The 15950-nt window shown below is 34.5% G+C and overlaps 1 protein-coding gene across 3 annotated transcripts in view; it reads left to right on the top strand.

Annotated features, from left to right (window-relative positions):
* The window catches only part of Eys (EGF-like photoreceptor maintenance factor), a 1135848-nt gene that overhangs the window by 105735 nt on the left and 1014163 nt on the right, over window positions 1–15950 (top strand). For all 3 annotated transcript variants that reach the window (XM_078019814.1, XM_078019816.1, XM_078019815.1), the window contains exons 5-7: window positions 110–206; window positions 404–511; window positions 14582–14727. In XM_078019814.1, coding sequence (XP_077875940.1) covers window positions 110–206; window positions 404–511; window positions 14582–14727 — 351 coding nt within the window. The remainder of the gene's footprint in view (window positions 1–109; window positions 207–403; window positions 512–14581; window positions 14728–15950) is intronic.

Consider the following 15950-nt stretch of genomic DNA (forward strand, 5'->3'; position numbering starts at 1 on the left):
TTTTAAATTTCCATCAGAACATATTGCCTGGATTCCTGTTCACAGATTCTGAAGCTTCACATTCTATTGAAAAAATTGCTCATCCACACCCACTTCATCTCTCCTTTAGGATTTGAAGGTGAACAGTGTGAAATTGATAAGAATGAGTGTCTCTCTCTTCCCTGCCAGAATTATGGTGACTGTGAAGATGAGATCAACAATTTCAGGTAGAGAAAAACAAACAAAAACCTAGATGTCTGTTTAGGTGTATGAATATATCAAGATAAATGTTTAGAATTTCAACTAACAAATTAAGCAACATATGTGACTACTAAAAAGTAGCTATGCTACAATCAGTTGAAGTTTTCAATTCTTTATATTTATATTAATACAGTTACGACTCTTTTTTTGTGTTGTTTTAAAGATGTGTTTGCAGACCCGGGTTTTCTGGATCTCTATGTGAAATACAAATTAATGAGTGCTCCTCTAAGCCTTGCAAAAATAATGGAACATGTGTGGATCTTGAAAACAGGTTAGAAACTACTTTTTATTAAATCAATGATTGCATGTGTGCAATTTAACAAATAATAAAGTGAGTGCACATATATCCATTATGCAATTTAGGAAGCTGAACTTTACTGATACATTTGTGCTTATCCCTAAGTACAACCTCCTCCATCCTACCCAATTAATTATATTGAGTAACCTGAATTTATGTTTATCATTTTCCCTGTAATTTACTGTGTTAATTATTTGTCTGTAATCTTTTAAATTTGCTCTTTAATGTACATATTCACATATGTGAAATAATTTTCTCCAGTCTTGTGAAAAATATTTTTCAATGAAAAGTTTTCTTTAATGTCTGTGGCTCATTTTCAAGTTTTATAGAATATTTCATGTATGCCAGCAATGTTTTATCATTCTGCTGGTCATAAATAATTGGATTATTTATTTTTGTCTTATCAATGATTAGAATAATTAGATTATATATAAGGTTTTTAACTATTTCTCCAAATGTACCAGCCATAGAGTTGTTCTATGTTACATCAATTGAAACAGAATCATTGAATCTTTTTTTTTTTGCTTCTTTTTTTTAATTTTTTTTTATTGGTTGTTCACAACATTACAAAGCTCTTGACATATCATACTTCGAACAATAGTTTCAAGTGAGTTATGAACTCCCATTTTTACCCCAAATACAGATTGCAGAATCACATCGGTTACACATTCACATTTTTACATAATGCCATACTAGTGACTGATGTATTCTGCTACCTTTCCTATCCTCTACTATCCCCCTCCCCCCATATTCTCTTTCTATCCCATCTACTATAATTCATTTCTCTCCTTATTTTTCTTCCAATTCCCCTCACAACCTCTTTTATGTAGTTTTTTATAACAATGAGGGTCTCTTTCCATTTCCATGCAATTCCACTTTTCTCTCTCTTTCCCTCCCATCTCGTGCCTCTGTTTAATGTCAATCTTTTCTTCCTGCTCTTCCTCCCTACTCTATTCTTAGTTGCTCTCATTATATCAAAGAAGACATTTGGTATTTGTTTTTTAGGGATTGACTAGCTTCACTGAGCATAATCTGCTCTAATGCCATCCATTTCCCTGCAAATTCCATGATTTGTCATTTTTTAGTGCTGTGTAATACTCCATAGTGTATAAATGCCACATTTTTTTAATCCATTCATCCATTGAAGGGCATCTGGGTTGGTTCCACAGTCTAGCTATTGTGAATTGTGCTGCTATGAACATCGATGTGGCAGTATCCCTGTAGTACGCTCTTTTAAGGTCTTCAGGGAATAGACCAAGAAGGGCAATAACTGGGTAAAATGGTGGTTCCATTCCTAGCTTTCCCAGGAATCTCCATACTGCTTTCCAAATTGGCCGAACCAATTTGCAGTCCCACCAGCAATGTATAAGAGTACCCTTTTCCCTACATCCTCGCCAGCACTTGTTATTATTTGACTTCATAATGGCTGCCAATCTTACTGGAGTGAGATGGTATCTTAGGGTAGTTTTGATTTGCATTTCTCTGACTGCTAGAGATGATGAGCATTTTTTCATGTATCTGTTGATTGATTGTATGTCCTCCTCTGAGAAGTGTCTGTTCAGGTCCTTGGCCCATTTGTTGATTGGGTTATTTGTTGTCTTATTGTCTAATTTTTTGAGTTCTTTGTAAACTCTGGATATTAAGGCTCTATCTGAAGTGTGGGGGGTAAAAATTTGTTCCCATGATGTAGGCTCCCGATTTACTTCTCTTATTGTTTCTCTTGCTGTGAAAAAACTTTTTAGTTTAAGTAAGTCCCATTTGTTGATTCTTGCTATTAACTCTTGTGCTATGGGTGTCCTGTTAAGGAATTTGGAGCCTGATCCCACAATATGTAGATCGTAGCCAACTTTTTCTTCTATCATACGCAGAGTCTCTGATTTGATATCAAGGTCCTTGATCCATTTTGAGCTAAGTTTTGTGCATGGTGAGAGGAGGGGATTCAGTTTCATTTTGTTGCATATGGATTTCCAGTTTTCCCAACACCATTTGTTGAAAATGCTATCCTTCCTCCATTGCATGCTTTTAGCCCCTTTATCAAATATAAGATAGTTGTAACTTTGTGGATTAGTCTCTGTATCCTCTATTCTGTACCATTGGTCTACCCGCCTGTTTTGGTACCAGTACCATGCTGTTTTTGTTACTATTGCTCTGTAGTATAGTTTGAAATCTGGTATTGCTATACCACCTGATTCACACTTCCTGCTTAGAATTGCTTTTGCTATTCTGGGTCTTTTATTTTTCCATATGAATTTCATGATTGCTTTATCTATTTCTACAAGCAATGCCATTGGAATTTTGATTGGCATTGCATTAAACCTATAAAGGACTTTTGGTAATATCGCCATTTTTATGATGTTAGTTCTGCCTATCCATGAACAGGGTATATCTTTCCATCTTCTAAGATCTTCTTCTACTTCTCTTTTTAGGGATCTGTAGTTTTCATTGTATAAATCTTTCACCTCTTTTGTTAGGTTGATTCCCAAGTATTTTATTTTTTTTGAGGATATTGTGAATGGAGTGGTTTTCCTTATTTCCATTTCAGAGGTTTTGTTGCTGATATACAGAAATGCCTTTGATTTGTGCGTGTTGATTTTATATCCTGCCACTTTGCTGAATTCATTTATTAGTTCTAGTAGTTTTTTTGTAGACCATTTTGGGTCTTCTAGGTATAGAATCATGTCATCTGCAAATAGTGATAATTTAAGTTCTTCCTTTCCAATTTTTATGCCTTTAATTTCTTTCGTTTGTCTAATTGCTCTGGCCAGTGTTTCGAGAACTATATTGAATAGAAGTGGTGATAGAGGGCATCCCTGTCTTGTTCCTGATTTTAAGGGGAATGCCTTCAATTTTTCTCCATTCAGAATGATGCTAGCCTGGGGCTTAGCGTAAATAGCTTTTACAATATCAAGGTAAGTTCCTGTTATCCCTAGTTTTTCTAATGTTTTGAACATAAAGGGATGCTGTACTTTGTCGAATGCTTTTTCTGCGTCTATCGAGATGATCATATGGTTCTTATCTTTAAGTCTATTGATATGGTGAATTACATTTATTGATTTCCGTATATTGAACCATCCCTGCATCCCAGGGATGAATCCTACTTGATCATGGTGCACAATTTTTTTGATGTGTCTTTGTATCCGATTCACCAGAATTTTATTGAGGATTTTTGCATCTAGGTTCATCAGAGATATTGGTCTGTAGTTTTCTTTCTTTGCTGTGTCTTTGTCTGGTTTCGGAATCAATGTGATGTTGGCCTCATAGAATGAATTTGGAAGGATTCCCACTTTTTCTATTTCCTGGAATAACTTGAAAAGTATTGGTATTAATTCTTCTTTAAAGGTTTTGTAAAACTCCGCTGTATACCCATCCGGTCCTGGGCTTTTCTTGGCTGGTAGTCTTTTGATTACTTCTTCAATTTCATCCATTGATATTGGTCTGTTCAAATCGTGTGTGTCCTCCTGACTCAGTCTGGGCAAATCATATGTCTTAAGAAATTTATTGATGTCTTCACTATCTTCTATTTTATTGGAATATAGGTTTTCAAAATAGTTTCTAATTGTCTTCTGTATTTCTGTGGCGTCTGTTGTGATATTGCCTTTTTCATCCCTTATGTTAGTAATTTGAGTTCTCTCTCTTCTTCTCTTCGTTAGCATGGCTAAAGGTTTGTCAATCTTGTTTATTTTTTCAAAGAACCAACTTTTAGTTTTGTTAATTTTTTCGATAGTTTCTTTTGTTTCAATTTCATTGATTTCCGCTCTGATTTTAATTATTTCTTGCTTTCTGCTGCATTTGCTATTGTTTTGCTCTTCCTTTTCTAGGGCTTTGAGATGAAGTGTGAGCTCATTTATTTGTTGGTTTTTCCTTTTTTTGAGGAATGACCTCCAGGCGATGAATTTCCCTCTTAAAACTGCTTTCATTGTGTCCCATAGATTCCGATAGGTTGTGTCTGCATTTTCATTTATCTCTAAGAATTTTTTGATTTCCTCCTTTATGTCTTCTGTAACCCTTTGATCATTCAGTAACATATTGTTCATTTTCCATGTGATATTGGATTTTCCCTTCCTTCTTTTATCATTAATTTCCAGTTTCAATCCATTATGATCAGATAAAATGCATGGTATAATCTCTACCCCTTTATATTTATTGAGGGTTGCCCTATGGCATAATATATGGTCTATTTTTGAGAAGGATCCATGTGCTGCTGAGAAAAAAGTATATCCATTCGATGATGGTTGGTATATTCTATATATGTCAGTTAAGTCTAGGTTATTGATTGTGGTATTGAGGTCTATAGTTTCTTTATTCAACTTTTGCTTGGAGGATCTGTCCAATGGTGAGAGAGGTGTGTTGAAGTCACCCATAATTATTGTGTTGTGGTCTATTTGATTCTTGAACTTGAGGAGAATTTGTTTTATAAACTTCGAAGCGCCATTATTTGGTGCATAAATATTGATAATTGTTATGTCTTGTTGTTTAATGGTTCCTTTTAACAGTATATAATGTCCTTCCTTATCCCTTTGGATTAACTTAGTCTTGAAGTCGATTTTATTCGACATGAGGATGGCCACCCCTGCTTGCTTGCGAGGAGCGTGTGCGTGGTATATTTTTTCCCAACCTTTCTCCTTTAGCCTGTGTATGTCTTTTCCAGTCAGGTGAGTCTCCTGGAGACAGCATATTGTTGGATTTGTTTTTTTGATCCATGTTACCAGCCTATGTCGCTTTATTGGAGTGTTTAAACCATTAATGTTTAGAGTTACTATTGATATATGGTTTGTACTTCCAGCCATATTTGATTATTTATCTCGTTTTTTTTTTTTTTAATTGCGTTTGTTTCACCATGATTAGTTTTCCCCCCTCCGTCTGTCTTTACTGAGGTACTTCCCACTGTTGGCTTTGGTTATTGTTTTCCGTTTCTTCCTCGTGAAGTGTTTTGCTCAAGATGCTTTGCAACGCTGGTTTTCTGGCTGCAAATTCTTTTAGTTTTTGTTTATCGGGAAAGATTTTTATTTCGTTGTCGTATCTGAAGCTTAATTTTGCTGGGTACAGAATTTTTGGATGGCATCCATTGTCTTTCAGAGTTTGAAATACGTTATTCCAGGATCTTCTCGCTTTCAGCGTCTGAGTTGAGAAGTCCGTTGTTAACCTTATTGGTTTACCCCTGAATGTAATCTTTCTCTTTTCTCTTGTAGCTTTTAATATTTTCTCTTTGTTCTGTATATTGGATATCTTCATAACAATGTGTCTTGGCATTGGTCTACTGTGATTTTGTATGTTCGGTGTCCTGTATGCATCTACAATTTGAATATCTGTTTCCTTTTTTAATTCTGCAAAGTTTTCTGTGATTATTTCATCTAGTAGATTACTCATTCCCCTTGTTTGAATCTCTATCCCTTCTTCTATCCCAATGACTCTTAAATTTGGTTTTTTTATATTATCACATATCTCTTGTATGCTTCTCTCATGATTTTTAACCAGCCTATCTGAGATGGCTAGCCTCTTTTCCAGATGATATATTTTGTCTTCATTATCTGATGTTCTAGCTTCTACTTGCTCCACTCTATTAATGATACTCTCATTTGAGTTTTTAATTTGGTTTATAGTCTCCTTCATTTCTAAGATTATGGTTTGATTCTTTTTTATAGTCTCTATCTCCTGATAAAGATGCTTAACTTCTTCCTTTATCTGTTTGTGTAATACATTCTCAATGTGTTCTTTCGCTGCTTGAATTTGCTGTCTTGTATCCTCTTTAAGGTTCCGTTCCATCTGTCTCAGGTGTTCCATGAGTTCTTTATATGACCATTTTTCTGGTGGTTCTATATCCTCCTGAATATTTAGGCTGCCCTGCATTGTTTGCACTCCTTTTCTTCCTTGCTTTTTCATGCTGTTCATATTGTTTCTTGTTCTGTTTGACTGCTGAGTTACTGTTTACTCCTATAAATATATTTGAAGCTTGGGAGGAAAGGTATTAGAAGGGATGGGTAGAAGTCACTAAAGAGAATAAGAGTAAGCAGGTAGAATTCAAGGAAGGGGGAATAAGAAAATTAAAAAGAGATGTAAAGACAGGAGAAAAGAAGGATAGAAAAAAATAGAAGATTAAAAGGGATTTAAAGAAAAATAATAATAGTAGAAATGGAAAATGAGATTTAAAAAATAGAATAAAATAAAATAAGATGGATTAAAAAACATTTAAAAAGACAGTAAAAAAAAAAAATTTATAAATGCAGTCCTAGAGTTCGATTAACTGCTCTTCCAGTGGGTGGAGCTATGCCCACCGGGCCAAGTTTCTCCTCTCAGTAGGCGGGAGTCAATCACTGTGCAGCGGTACTTCCTCCTGGATTGGGCGGGTCTCCCTTCCTGCTGTTCCCTGTGTGGGCGGGGCCTTTTGCAGAGCTGGTCAGGGGTCGTTTGCAGCACTGGGTTGGCAGGTGGAGGGTGGTCGTCTGCAGCTCCAAACCGCCAGAGGAGGTTCACAGAGTCGGGCCCTCGGGGCCGGGCAGGCAGTGTCTGCTCCCCCACTCACTGCAAGGGTGTAGGCAGCGGCAGCTTGGCAGTTGCCAGCGGCGGTTCACAGAGCTGGTCTGCGGGGGCCCAAGCAGCCAAGCAGGCAGCGCCGGCTCCCAAGTTCACTGCAACGTGTGAGCAGCGGCTGGTTGAGGTTCACCAAGCCAGCCCGGGGGAGGGAGGGGGGACAGGCAGACCGCCAGCAACTGCTCCCAAGTTCGATGTTACGTGTGGGCGATTCACAAAGCCGGGCTGCGGGGACCCAGGCAGGCCGCTCCTGCTCCTAAACTCGCTGCAGCGTGTGGGCGGCGGTCAGCTTGGGTTCACAGGGCCCACCCGCGGGGGTCCAGGCAGACAGCAATGGTTCCCAAGAACAATGCAGCGTGTGGCCAGCGCCGGCTGGGATTCACAGAGCCAGCTCACGGGGACCCGGGCAGGTCGCTTCTGCTCCTAAACTCGCTGCCGCTTGTGAGCGGCGGTCGGCTTGGGTTCACAGAGCCCGCCCGCGGGGGTCCAGGCGGTTAGTGTCCGCTCCTATGCTCACTGCAATGTGTAGGCAGCGGCCATTCGGCGACCCCCGGCGGGACTGTGCCCCTGCTCTGGGTTGCCGAGATTCAGTATTTTGTGACAATCTAACACCTCCTATTAAACTTACTAGTTCCAGGAAGATCTCCTTTCAGAGGAAATTTGCTTGAAGTTTCCCAGCAGGACGCATGTGGGTGTATTAATGAGTCTCTCTGATCCCCTTACCACGGAGGCATTGTATGTGCTGCCTCTTCGCTGGCAGCCATGTTCCGACCCTCCGAATCATTGAATCTTGGTGTTGACATTTCTACCTCTGGTAATTATGTTTATTATTTCTATATAATTTTGAAAATGGAATATTAACACTCTCTACAACATTGAATAATCTAGTCATTAGCATTGTCTGAATGTTTCAGTTGGTATCTTGGACCACATCACACATTCTCACTCATGACTGGAGTTAAAGAGGTTATCTTATACAAGCAGAGAGTAGAAGAGTGGCCTTTAGAAGATGGGAAAGGCAGGAGGGAAGAAGGATATAAGTTAGATGACAGGAGAATTAGTTCAAGTATTCTGTAGTACAATAAGAGAATACATTCCACAACAAATATCTGTATGTTTCCAAATACCTAAAAAATCCAAAGATTCCTAACATTTAGAAATGAAAATATTTGAGAAAACAGAAATTCTAATTACCCTGACTTAATTATTACATGTTGTATATGTGTGCTGAGTTATTATAGTGTACCCCAAAAATATGTATGAATACTATTTGTTAGTTTAAAAGTTTTAGAAGGACTCCAATACAATTAAAACAAGCAAAATAAACTGTGCATCTCATTGCATATTCAGTATTTTCTTAGATTAATATTAAATTTGATGGGTTTTGCCATATACAAATTTTCAAATTACTATATTTCTTATATTTTATATATTAAGATATGTCTATATTCATTAAAAATTAAAATATGCAAGCCATAATATTTACATCATGTCTTAAGCATGAAAAGCCTAAACACAAAAGTTTAAAATATTATTTGAAGGATTTATTTACATTTAAGTTCAAAAAATTTAACCTAAGTATATCTTATCTATTTGCAAAGATAGATTATTTGAAATCTAAAACATACTTATTAATATAAAGTACTGTGAATGAGAAATGCAGAGAAGAGTAGTAGAATAGTATTATAAAGGAAAAATATAAAATGCTTTAAGATTTATTATGAATTTCAAAATTTGAACTACTTTAACAAAAGCTAAAATTTCTTATCAGAAAGTTTCATGAGTGAGCTGGTAGGGGTGGTGCACGCCTGTAATCTCAGCACTTTGGGAGGTTGAGGCAGGAGGATTGTGAGTTCAAAGTCAGTCTCAGCAAAAGCAAGGCACTAAGCAACTCAGTGAGACCCTGTCTCTAAATAAAATACAAAATAGGGCTGGGGATGTGGCTTCCTGGTCCAGTGCCTCTGAGTTCAATCCCTGGTACCAAAAAAATAAATAAATAAATTGAAAAAAGGAAATTTTCATGAGTTATATTCTATAGTTTTTTTTTTGTAATATTTTATAGTAATTTAGTAAAATTATATATTAAAATAAACATAGATTAAATTTATGGCAAACAGATTTTTAAATAAAAATTCTTTTTAAAAAAATCTATGCTACATCTTGGCTCTTGTAATATTTAATCTGTGTAATGATTATATTTTTAATAACTCAGCTTTCTAGAAATATAAGAATAATTCTTCTAGTTATTAATTCTTCAAATAATATAAAAGAATGATGTACATAAAATGTAAACATAAGCTAATTTTAGGACTTAAAAATCCAAGTGATTATCTTCTATTTTGCTCTATGTAATCTTTTATTGTGGTAAAGCCATATTTACTCTTCCTTATCTCTACTTTATGCATTGGATTTTTCTCAATATTCATCTGTTCAAATGCATCTCAGTAACTAGAAAAGTATGTTGAAAAGATATCTGAAAGCATACAAATGTATGTTTGAAAAAACATGTTTATCCAATTAAAAATAAAATAAAGATTTTCCATACTTTGACATTAGGTTTAAGTTTGATTCTCCTAAAATTTTTGAAGCAAAAGTCATGCATTTGAGTTAGAATTTTAATTTCATCAAAATAAATATTTCATCATCTCAATTGTTTTCTTGGAATGTAGGATGTTTTATATACGTGTATTTAAGTTGTTAAAATTGTACTTCTAAAAAGAAAAAAAATGTTTTAGGAACCTATAATGTAAAATCAAATAATTATTACCAACTTGAACCACTTAAGACATTAACAAAAATGAAGATTCACTTTTATTTTTCCTTTAGCCTCAAATGGTATGTGAAGCATAAAGGGAGCCTCAGCAGGTATTAATGAAAACAAAACTATGCCTAAGCTGGATGGATTGTCCATGTTAGCCAGTAGGAGAGATTTGGTGAGAAGCCATCAGACATACTCTAGGCACTTTTATTCATTATTATTTTAAAGGACCAGGTTAACAGGCATGGTACAATGCTGCAAATGTTCAGTCTTGTGTTTGCCTCCCTTATTACCAAAGAGTAGAAAGAGAGCAGATCATAAAAGAAGGGGGAAAGACACAGGAAACCTGTATTTTACTTCTTCTGGGAAAGACTAGACCCAGAAATTCAAGGTAAATGCTGTTCTGCAGTAAATATTTCCTTCTCAAAATATATGCCCTCACATTGTATATCATGGTGGGAGATGAGTATAGAGTCAGTTAAATATTTCCTGTAAACTATGTGTTTTATTGGGATTGCTGCCAATAATGGTCTGTGGATTTTTGTTTTTTAACCTTTATAAAATTTTAGCTAATATTCAGAAATCTTTAAAATTGACCCTAGAATCCTGGGAGTATTTGGAACCACTAATAAAAGAGCAGGCATACTCCACATTTCAGCTGAACAGTCATCTGTACATTATCAATCTTTAATTATGCTTGGAACTTACTTTTTTTGAAAAATGAAGTGCATTTATGCAGTGCTAAAGAGTTTCAGACTGAAAAAGTAGTTTAGAAAATAGGAGAGATTAGTAATGGTCTTGACCAAAACTGAAAAGACAAAATAACATACTGAAGTTGAAGTGATGCATTCTTCGATAAAATGATTATTATGATTCATAAACATAAAAAATCCTGACAACTAAGATTTGTAAATTTGCAGTGTGTTTGTGTGTGTGTGTGTGTGTGTGTGTGTGTGTGTGTGTGTGTATGTGTGCACATGCATGTATACACTCTAAAATCAACTTTAAAAACGAAAGCCAAGCTGGGTGCAGTGGTACACACCTGTAATCTCAGTGGTTCCTGGGCCTTAGGAAGAAGTATTGTGAATTCACAGCCAGCCTCAGCAGCCCAGAGAGGCCTTAAGCGACTTAGCGGGACCCTGTCTCAAAATTAAATATAGAAAAGGTTGGAGATGTGGCTCAGAGGTTAAGCAACTCTGGGTTCAATTTGCCATACAAAATAAATGAATAAATAAAACAGAAGCAAAAATTAAAGCATAATTTTTGGAATGGTTCATTTTTACATTAATTTAGGTATATTAGAAGAAAGGATATGTAGGCAAATAATAACATTTAGTAAAAACTATAAACATAACCAAAAGGTTATGAATATGAAGGAAATTCGAATTGAAAAGTGAATGAAAGAGAATTCTGGGCAGCTGAGAGAATATAAATCTCTTTATACTTACTTTAAAAAACTATTCAGATAAAACTAAAACTAAACTATTATATATTTCAGCATATGTAGCTATATGTATCCATACATATAAAAATACACATATCAAATATCTTTGTTTCTAAATAATATTACTCACTTAAATAAGCCAGGAATTCCTTAACAAATGGCTCATCTAGAATTAGGACCAGGAATATATTAAAACAAACCTGGAATATCTTATGTTAGAAAGAGTGGTCACAGAATGATGGAAATGTGTCAAAAGGAAAGAGAAACCACTTAATGAGGATACTGATATTCATATCCCAAACAAATTCATCATGAAATAAATTATGGTAGTTATATATTTGATGCATTGAAAGAATGGAAATCTGTGAGTCTATATAGATATGCCTACGCTGATCTAATGTGTGAATACAAGAAAAGGAAAAAATGGTTCCAAGAGTAAAATGTCAAGTAACAAAATAGAACAAATGATGGGCTAGAAAAACATCATTTGGCAAAAGCATAGAGGTCATTGACTCAGTTAAGAAAGATGAAAGGAGAGCAGCTCCTGTTTTTTAGTTGATTCATAGCTGCAGTTTTATGGTATTCATAAGCCCCAGAGAAACATTTCAGAATCCACAGAAAAGAAAACAGGATACAAAAAGTCAAGGGATTTTATTATTTTCTTATTTTTTAAAATGAAAGGGGGGAATTTTGTAAGTGAACAAAATATTTTGATAAAACAAGTCATGATCATCATAAGTCTATCATTGAGGTGCTGGGACTGGGGCTCAGTGGTAGCACACTTGCCTGGCTTTTGGGAGGCACTTTTCGATTCTCAGCACCACATATAAATAAATAAAATAAAGGTCTATCAACAATCAAATTTTTTTAAAAAAATAAGTCTTTCATTGAGAAAATATATATTCCTAATTTTTTCCTAATATTGAGTATTCCACAATAGAGAGTAGATTTCAGAACTTCTGGAGATGTAGAATTATCATAAGTTTATACAGGGGATATAGACATTAAGATAAAAACCATTGTTTTATAGTAATGTAACATTTTTTTAATTTATCAATATACAAAACAAATCATTTTCTGAGATGCCTTTCACTTGTTACTGCTGAGACTTCTATGCATAATTCTTATCCACTCTGAGATTCACTAGAAACATCCTAATTCACTGATAACACACACTAGCAATCAAATCCTAATAAGCATACTTTCAGCTTAGTAAGCCACTTAATAGATTCATTAAATCATCTCACACTCGATAGTGATATATTAGCAAGAAGGAGAAGACTTTTCATTGTTTGAAAATAAATTCAAGGATTCATGGTATTTGAATTAGTGATTACATCCATTCCTTAACTACATAGAGATCTTGAGAAATATGGTTCTCTTTTACATCTACATGACACTGCACATGCAATTTTGCTTTCTGTCCACCTGATACAAAGAACCCACTGTCTTTATGATTCATCTTTTTTGATACCTTCAGTAGCAGTTAGCTATGCTTTTTTCAAGCTTCGAACCTGTCTCCAGTGACATTTGCTTTCTACAATGTGTATGTGTGTATATTTCTAATCTTTTAACACTTTCAAAAGCAAGCAAATATCTGCAAGGTGGCATGAATCTGTAGACCCACCTGTTTAAAATATTAAGGCAGGAAGATTATTTGAGCCCAGGAGTTCAGTACCAGCCTGGGCAACATAGTAAAATCCTGTTTTAAAAAAAAAAAAATCCATTTAAAAGCAATCCAAACTTTACTCCCACTTGAATGGGTGCATGACAAATGTCTGACAATCAATTAATGTGTATCAAATGAGTAAAAGAGGAGCATTGGAATAGTAGAATGCTGGTGGTTATAGAATGATGTTAGAGTTTCCTCTGAAAATCAGAATAAAATCTGGCTCAAAAGCATTATGGGGAAACTCAGTAAAACCTCTTTATCTAGACTTCTAAAACAGAAGCAAACTGTGTTTCAGCAGCTTTTTCACTGATGTGATCAAAAGAACTGGTAAGAATTTGAAGAGAAAAATTTATTTGGGGCTCATGGTTTTCAGGGGTCTCAGTCCAGAGACAGCCAACTCCATTGGTCTGGGCCCACTTTGAGGCAGAACATCCTGGTGGAAAGTTGTGCAAGAGGAAAGCAGCACAGAACATGACAATCAGGAAGCAGAGAAGCTCTGCTCATCAGGGACAAAATATAGACCCCAAAGGCCTACCTCTGGTAACCCAACTCTTGTAACCACAACCTACCTGCCTACAGTTACCACCCAGTTAATCCACATCAGTGGACTAACAGGCTGTTTGGATTAAGCCTATTAAAACCCAGTCATTACACTTCTAAACTTTATTGTCTCACACATGAGCTTTTAGGTGATACTTCATATCTAAAATGTAACACTAAGTAAATCTATTTTTGATAAGTGTACTTTTCCTATCAATTAAATTTAATGTATGGAATTATTTTGATATTTTAATTTATATGTGTCAATTTAGGTAGAGTTTAACACAGGTTAAATTATCTCTTTTTTTTGTTGTTGTTGTTAGTCATAGTTAATTTTGAGAAAAATCAGAATCAGCAGAAATCAATATACAAGATAAAGTGGGGACAATTAGAGATTGAAGAAGGGATCACTCACGTGAAGTTTTTATGAATACTTCTTCATGGCAAGGCTATTTAAGAGGCATCACCTTTTGATGCCCTTTTGATACTCTACGAAGTGTAGATATTTGAACCTGATATTTAAGCATTGAATTACGTCTGATATTCAAACAGGTATGGTTCAGTATTCATGAAGCTGTTGCTGATAAAGGGATTTAAAAAAATTTTAACTGGAAGGCTTTGATATCAGAAAAATACCATTTATCTTATAGGAGAGTAATCTTATACTTTCAAAAGAGAATATAGATGAAGATTTTATACTAATACCATAGAAAACACAGTTACAGAATTAAGGTCAATAATATTTATCAAACTTAAATAATTATTTATTCAACTCATTTCTTTAAAAATATGTCTTGTAACAAATATTTTTGCAGAAAAAAATATTTTGGAAGTAAAATTCTGTATTAAAAAACCAAAATGGATATGTTGTTGTTTATTTAAATTAAGTCAAAAGTTTTAATTTAATATTTGCACATAAATTGTATGTATATATATATACATAAATTGTATGTATATATATACATAAATTGTATGTATATATATACATAAATTGTATGTATATATATATACATAAATTGTATGTATATATATATACATAAATTGTATGTATATATATATATATAATTGTTTATTATTTCTCATTTTCCTGCATTTCTCTAGATTTTTATGTAACTGCGAACCTGGATACTATGGATCTTTGTGTGAATTGAATGTAAATGAATGTAAAATCCAACCTTGTCCAGGTGGAGAAAATTGTGTCAACAGAACTGGTGGACATACCTGTTTCTGTGCTCCTGGATATACAGGTAAACCTATAACTGATTGTCCCATCTGTGTCAATATACTACTGTTTGTAAATACAAGACAACCTCATTTTTATAAACCACAAATGGCAACTTGTTGGATGCAAAAAGGGCAGGAAGGTCCTGATTCTTGGTCAAAGTGTAAAAGAATTAATGAGAATTAAAATCATGATCGTTTTTTAATCAACAGTTTGGTAAGTACTAGGATTATAGTTTAATATAATTTACATTAGTATACCCTTTTAAATAGAATGTATCTGAAGTATGTTTGCATAGCTATAATACAGGGAAAAGTATGGGAATGTGAATAAGAAAATTAACTTTATCTGTTAAAAATTTCATTTTTTAAAATAATAAGTTTAGCTCTTCTTGTACACTTGTGTGTGTTTAAATAAGAAAATCAGGGAAAAGTTTTTGTTTCAAAGTTCAAGCAGAAATCAAAATATGGAGTTAGCTATCTTAATATTAATTATTCCACAACATAAATACTATCCAAACATAAAGATAAAATTTATCAAGGAACTTACAAAAGGTAGAGAGGCATTAGACCACTAAAAAAGCTGCATTGTTTAGCACAACAGTATAATGATGTGTATCTAACAAGAATCAAGTCTCAATTTGTTATCTGAATTTTGTAGTACTAGATTCATATGGGTTCCTATTCTGAGGACTCTAATACTGAGTTCTTTGCTGGTAGGAGTAAAAATCACTAGAAAAATGGGAGTAAGATTGGCATGCAAAAATGATAAGGAAGTAAAAGCATTTCCAGAGAACAAGGTATCAAAAAGTAAAAAAGTTAAGTGACCTGAAAAAGAACATTAAAGTGTCTTTTTTAAAGGATATTGATGGTCTCAGGAAAAGTACCTTGGTAACAATTATTACATGCTCAAAAGTCTCAGCCTAAATTGTTTTTTTTTTGCATAGTCATTATCTGCATATTTTATTACATAAATAAGGAGCATTAACATTTTGCTATAAAATGCTATACCCCCTAAGTTTTTTATTGCTTATTCTCTTCTGGGTTACTAAGATTTCTATTTAGGACTACATATATCCCATCAGCAAAGCCATACACCATGATGTTAACATTGCTTTGGTCAATGCAGTTGATTGTGTTGAAATAAGAAATGACACATCAAGCTCAACATGAGTGTGAAACATATTCTTTGAAGATGCTGCTGCTGTGCTATGTATGTATATGTATGTTGAGGGTAACACACCAAGCA

This window comes from Ictidomys tridecemlineatus, chromosome 8 (genome assembly GCF_052094955.1).
Source record: "Ictidomys tridecemlineatus isolate mIctTri1 chromosome 8, mIctTri1.hap1, whole genome shotgun sequence".
Classification (NCBI taxonomy): domain Eukaryota; kingdom Metazoa; phylum Chordata; class Mammalia; order Rodentia; family Sciuridae; genus Ictidomys; species Ictidomys tridecemlineatus.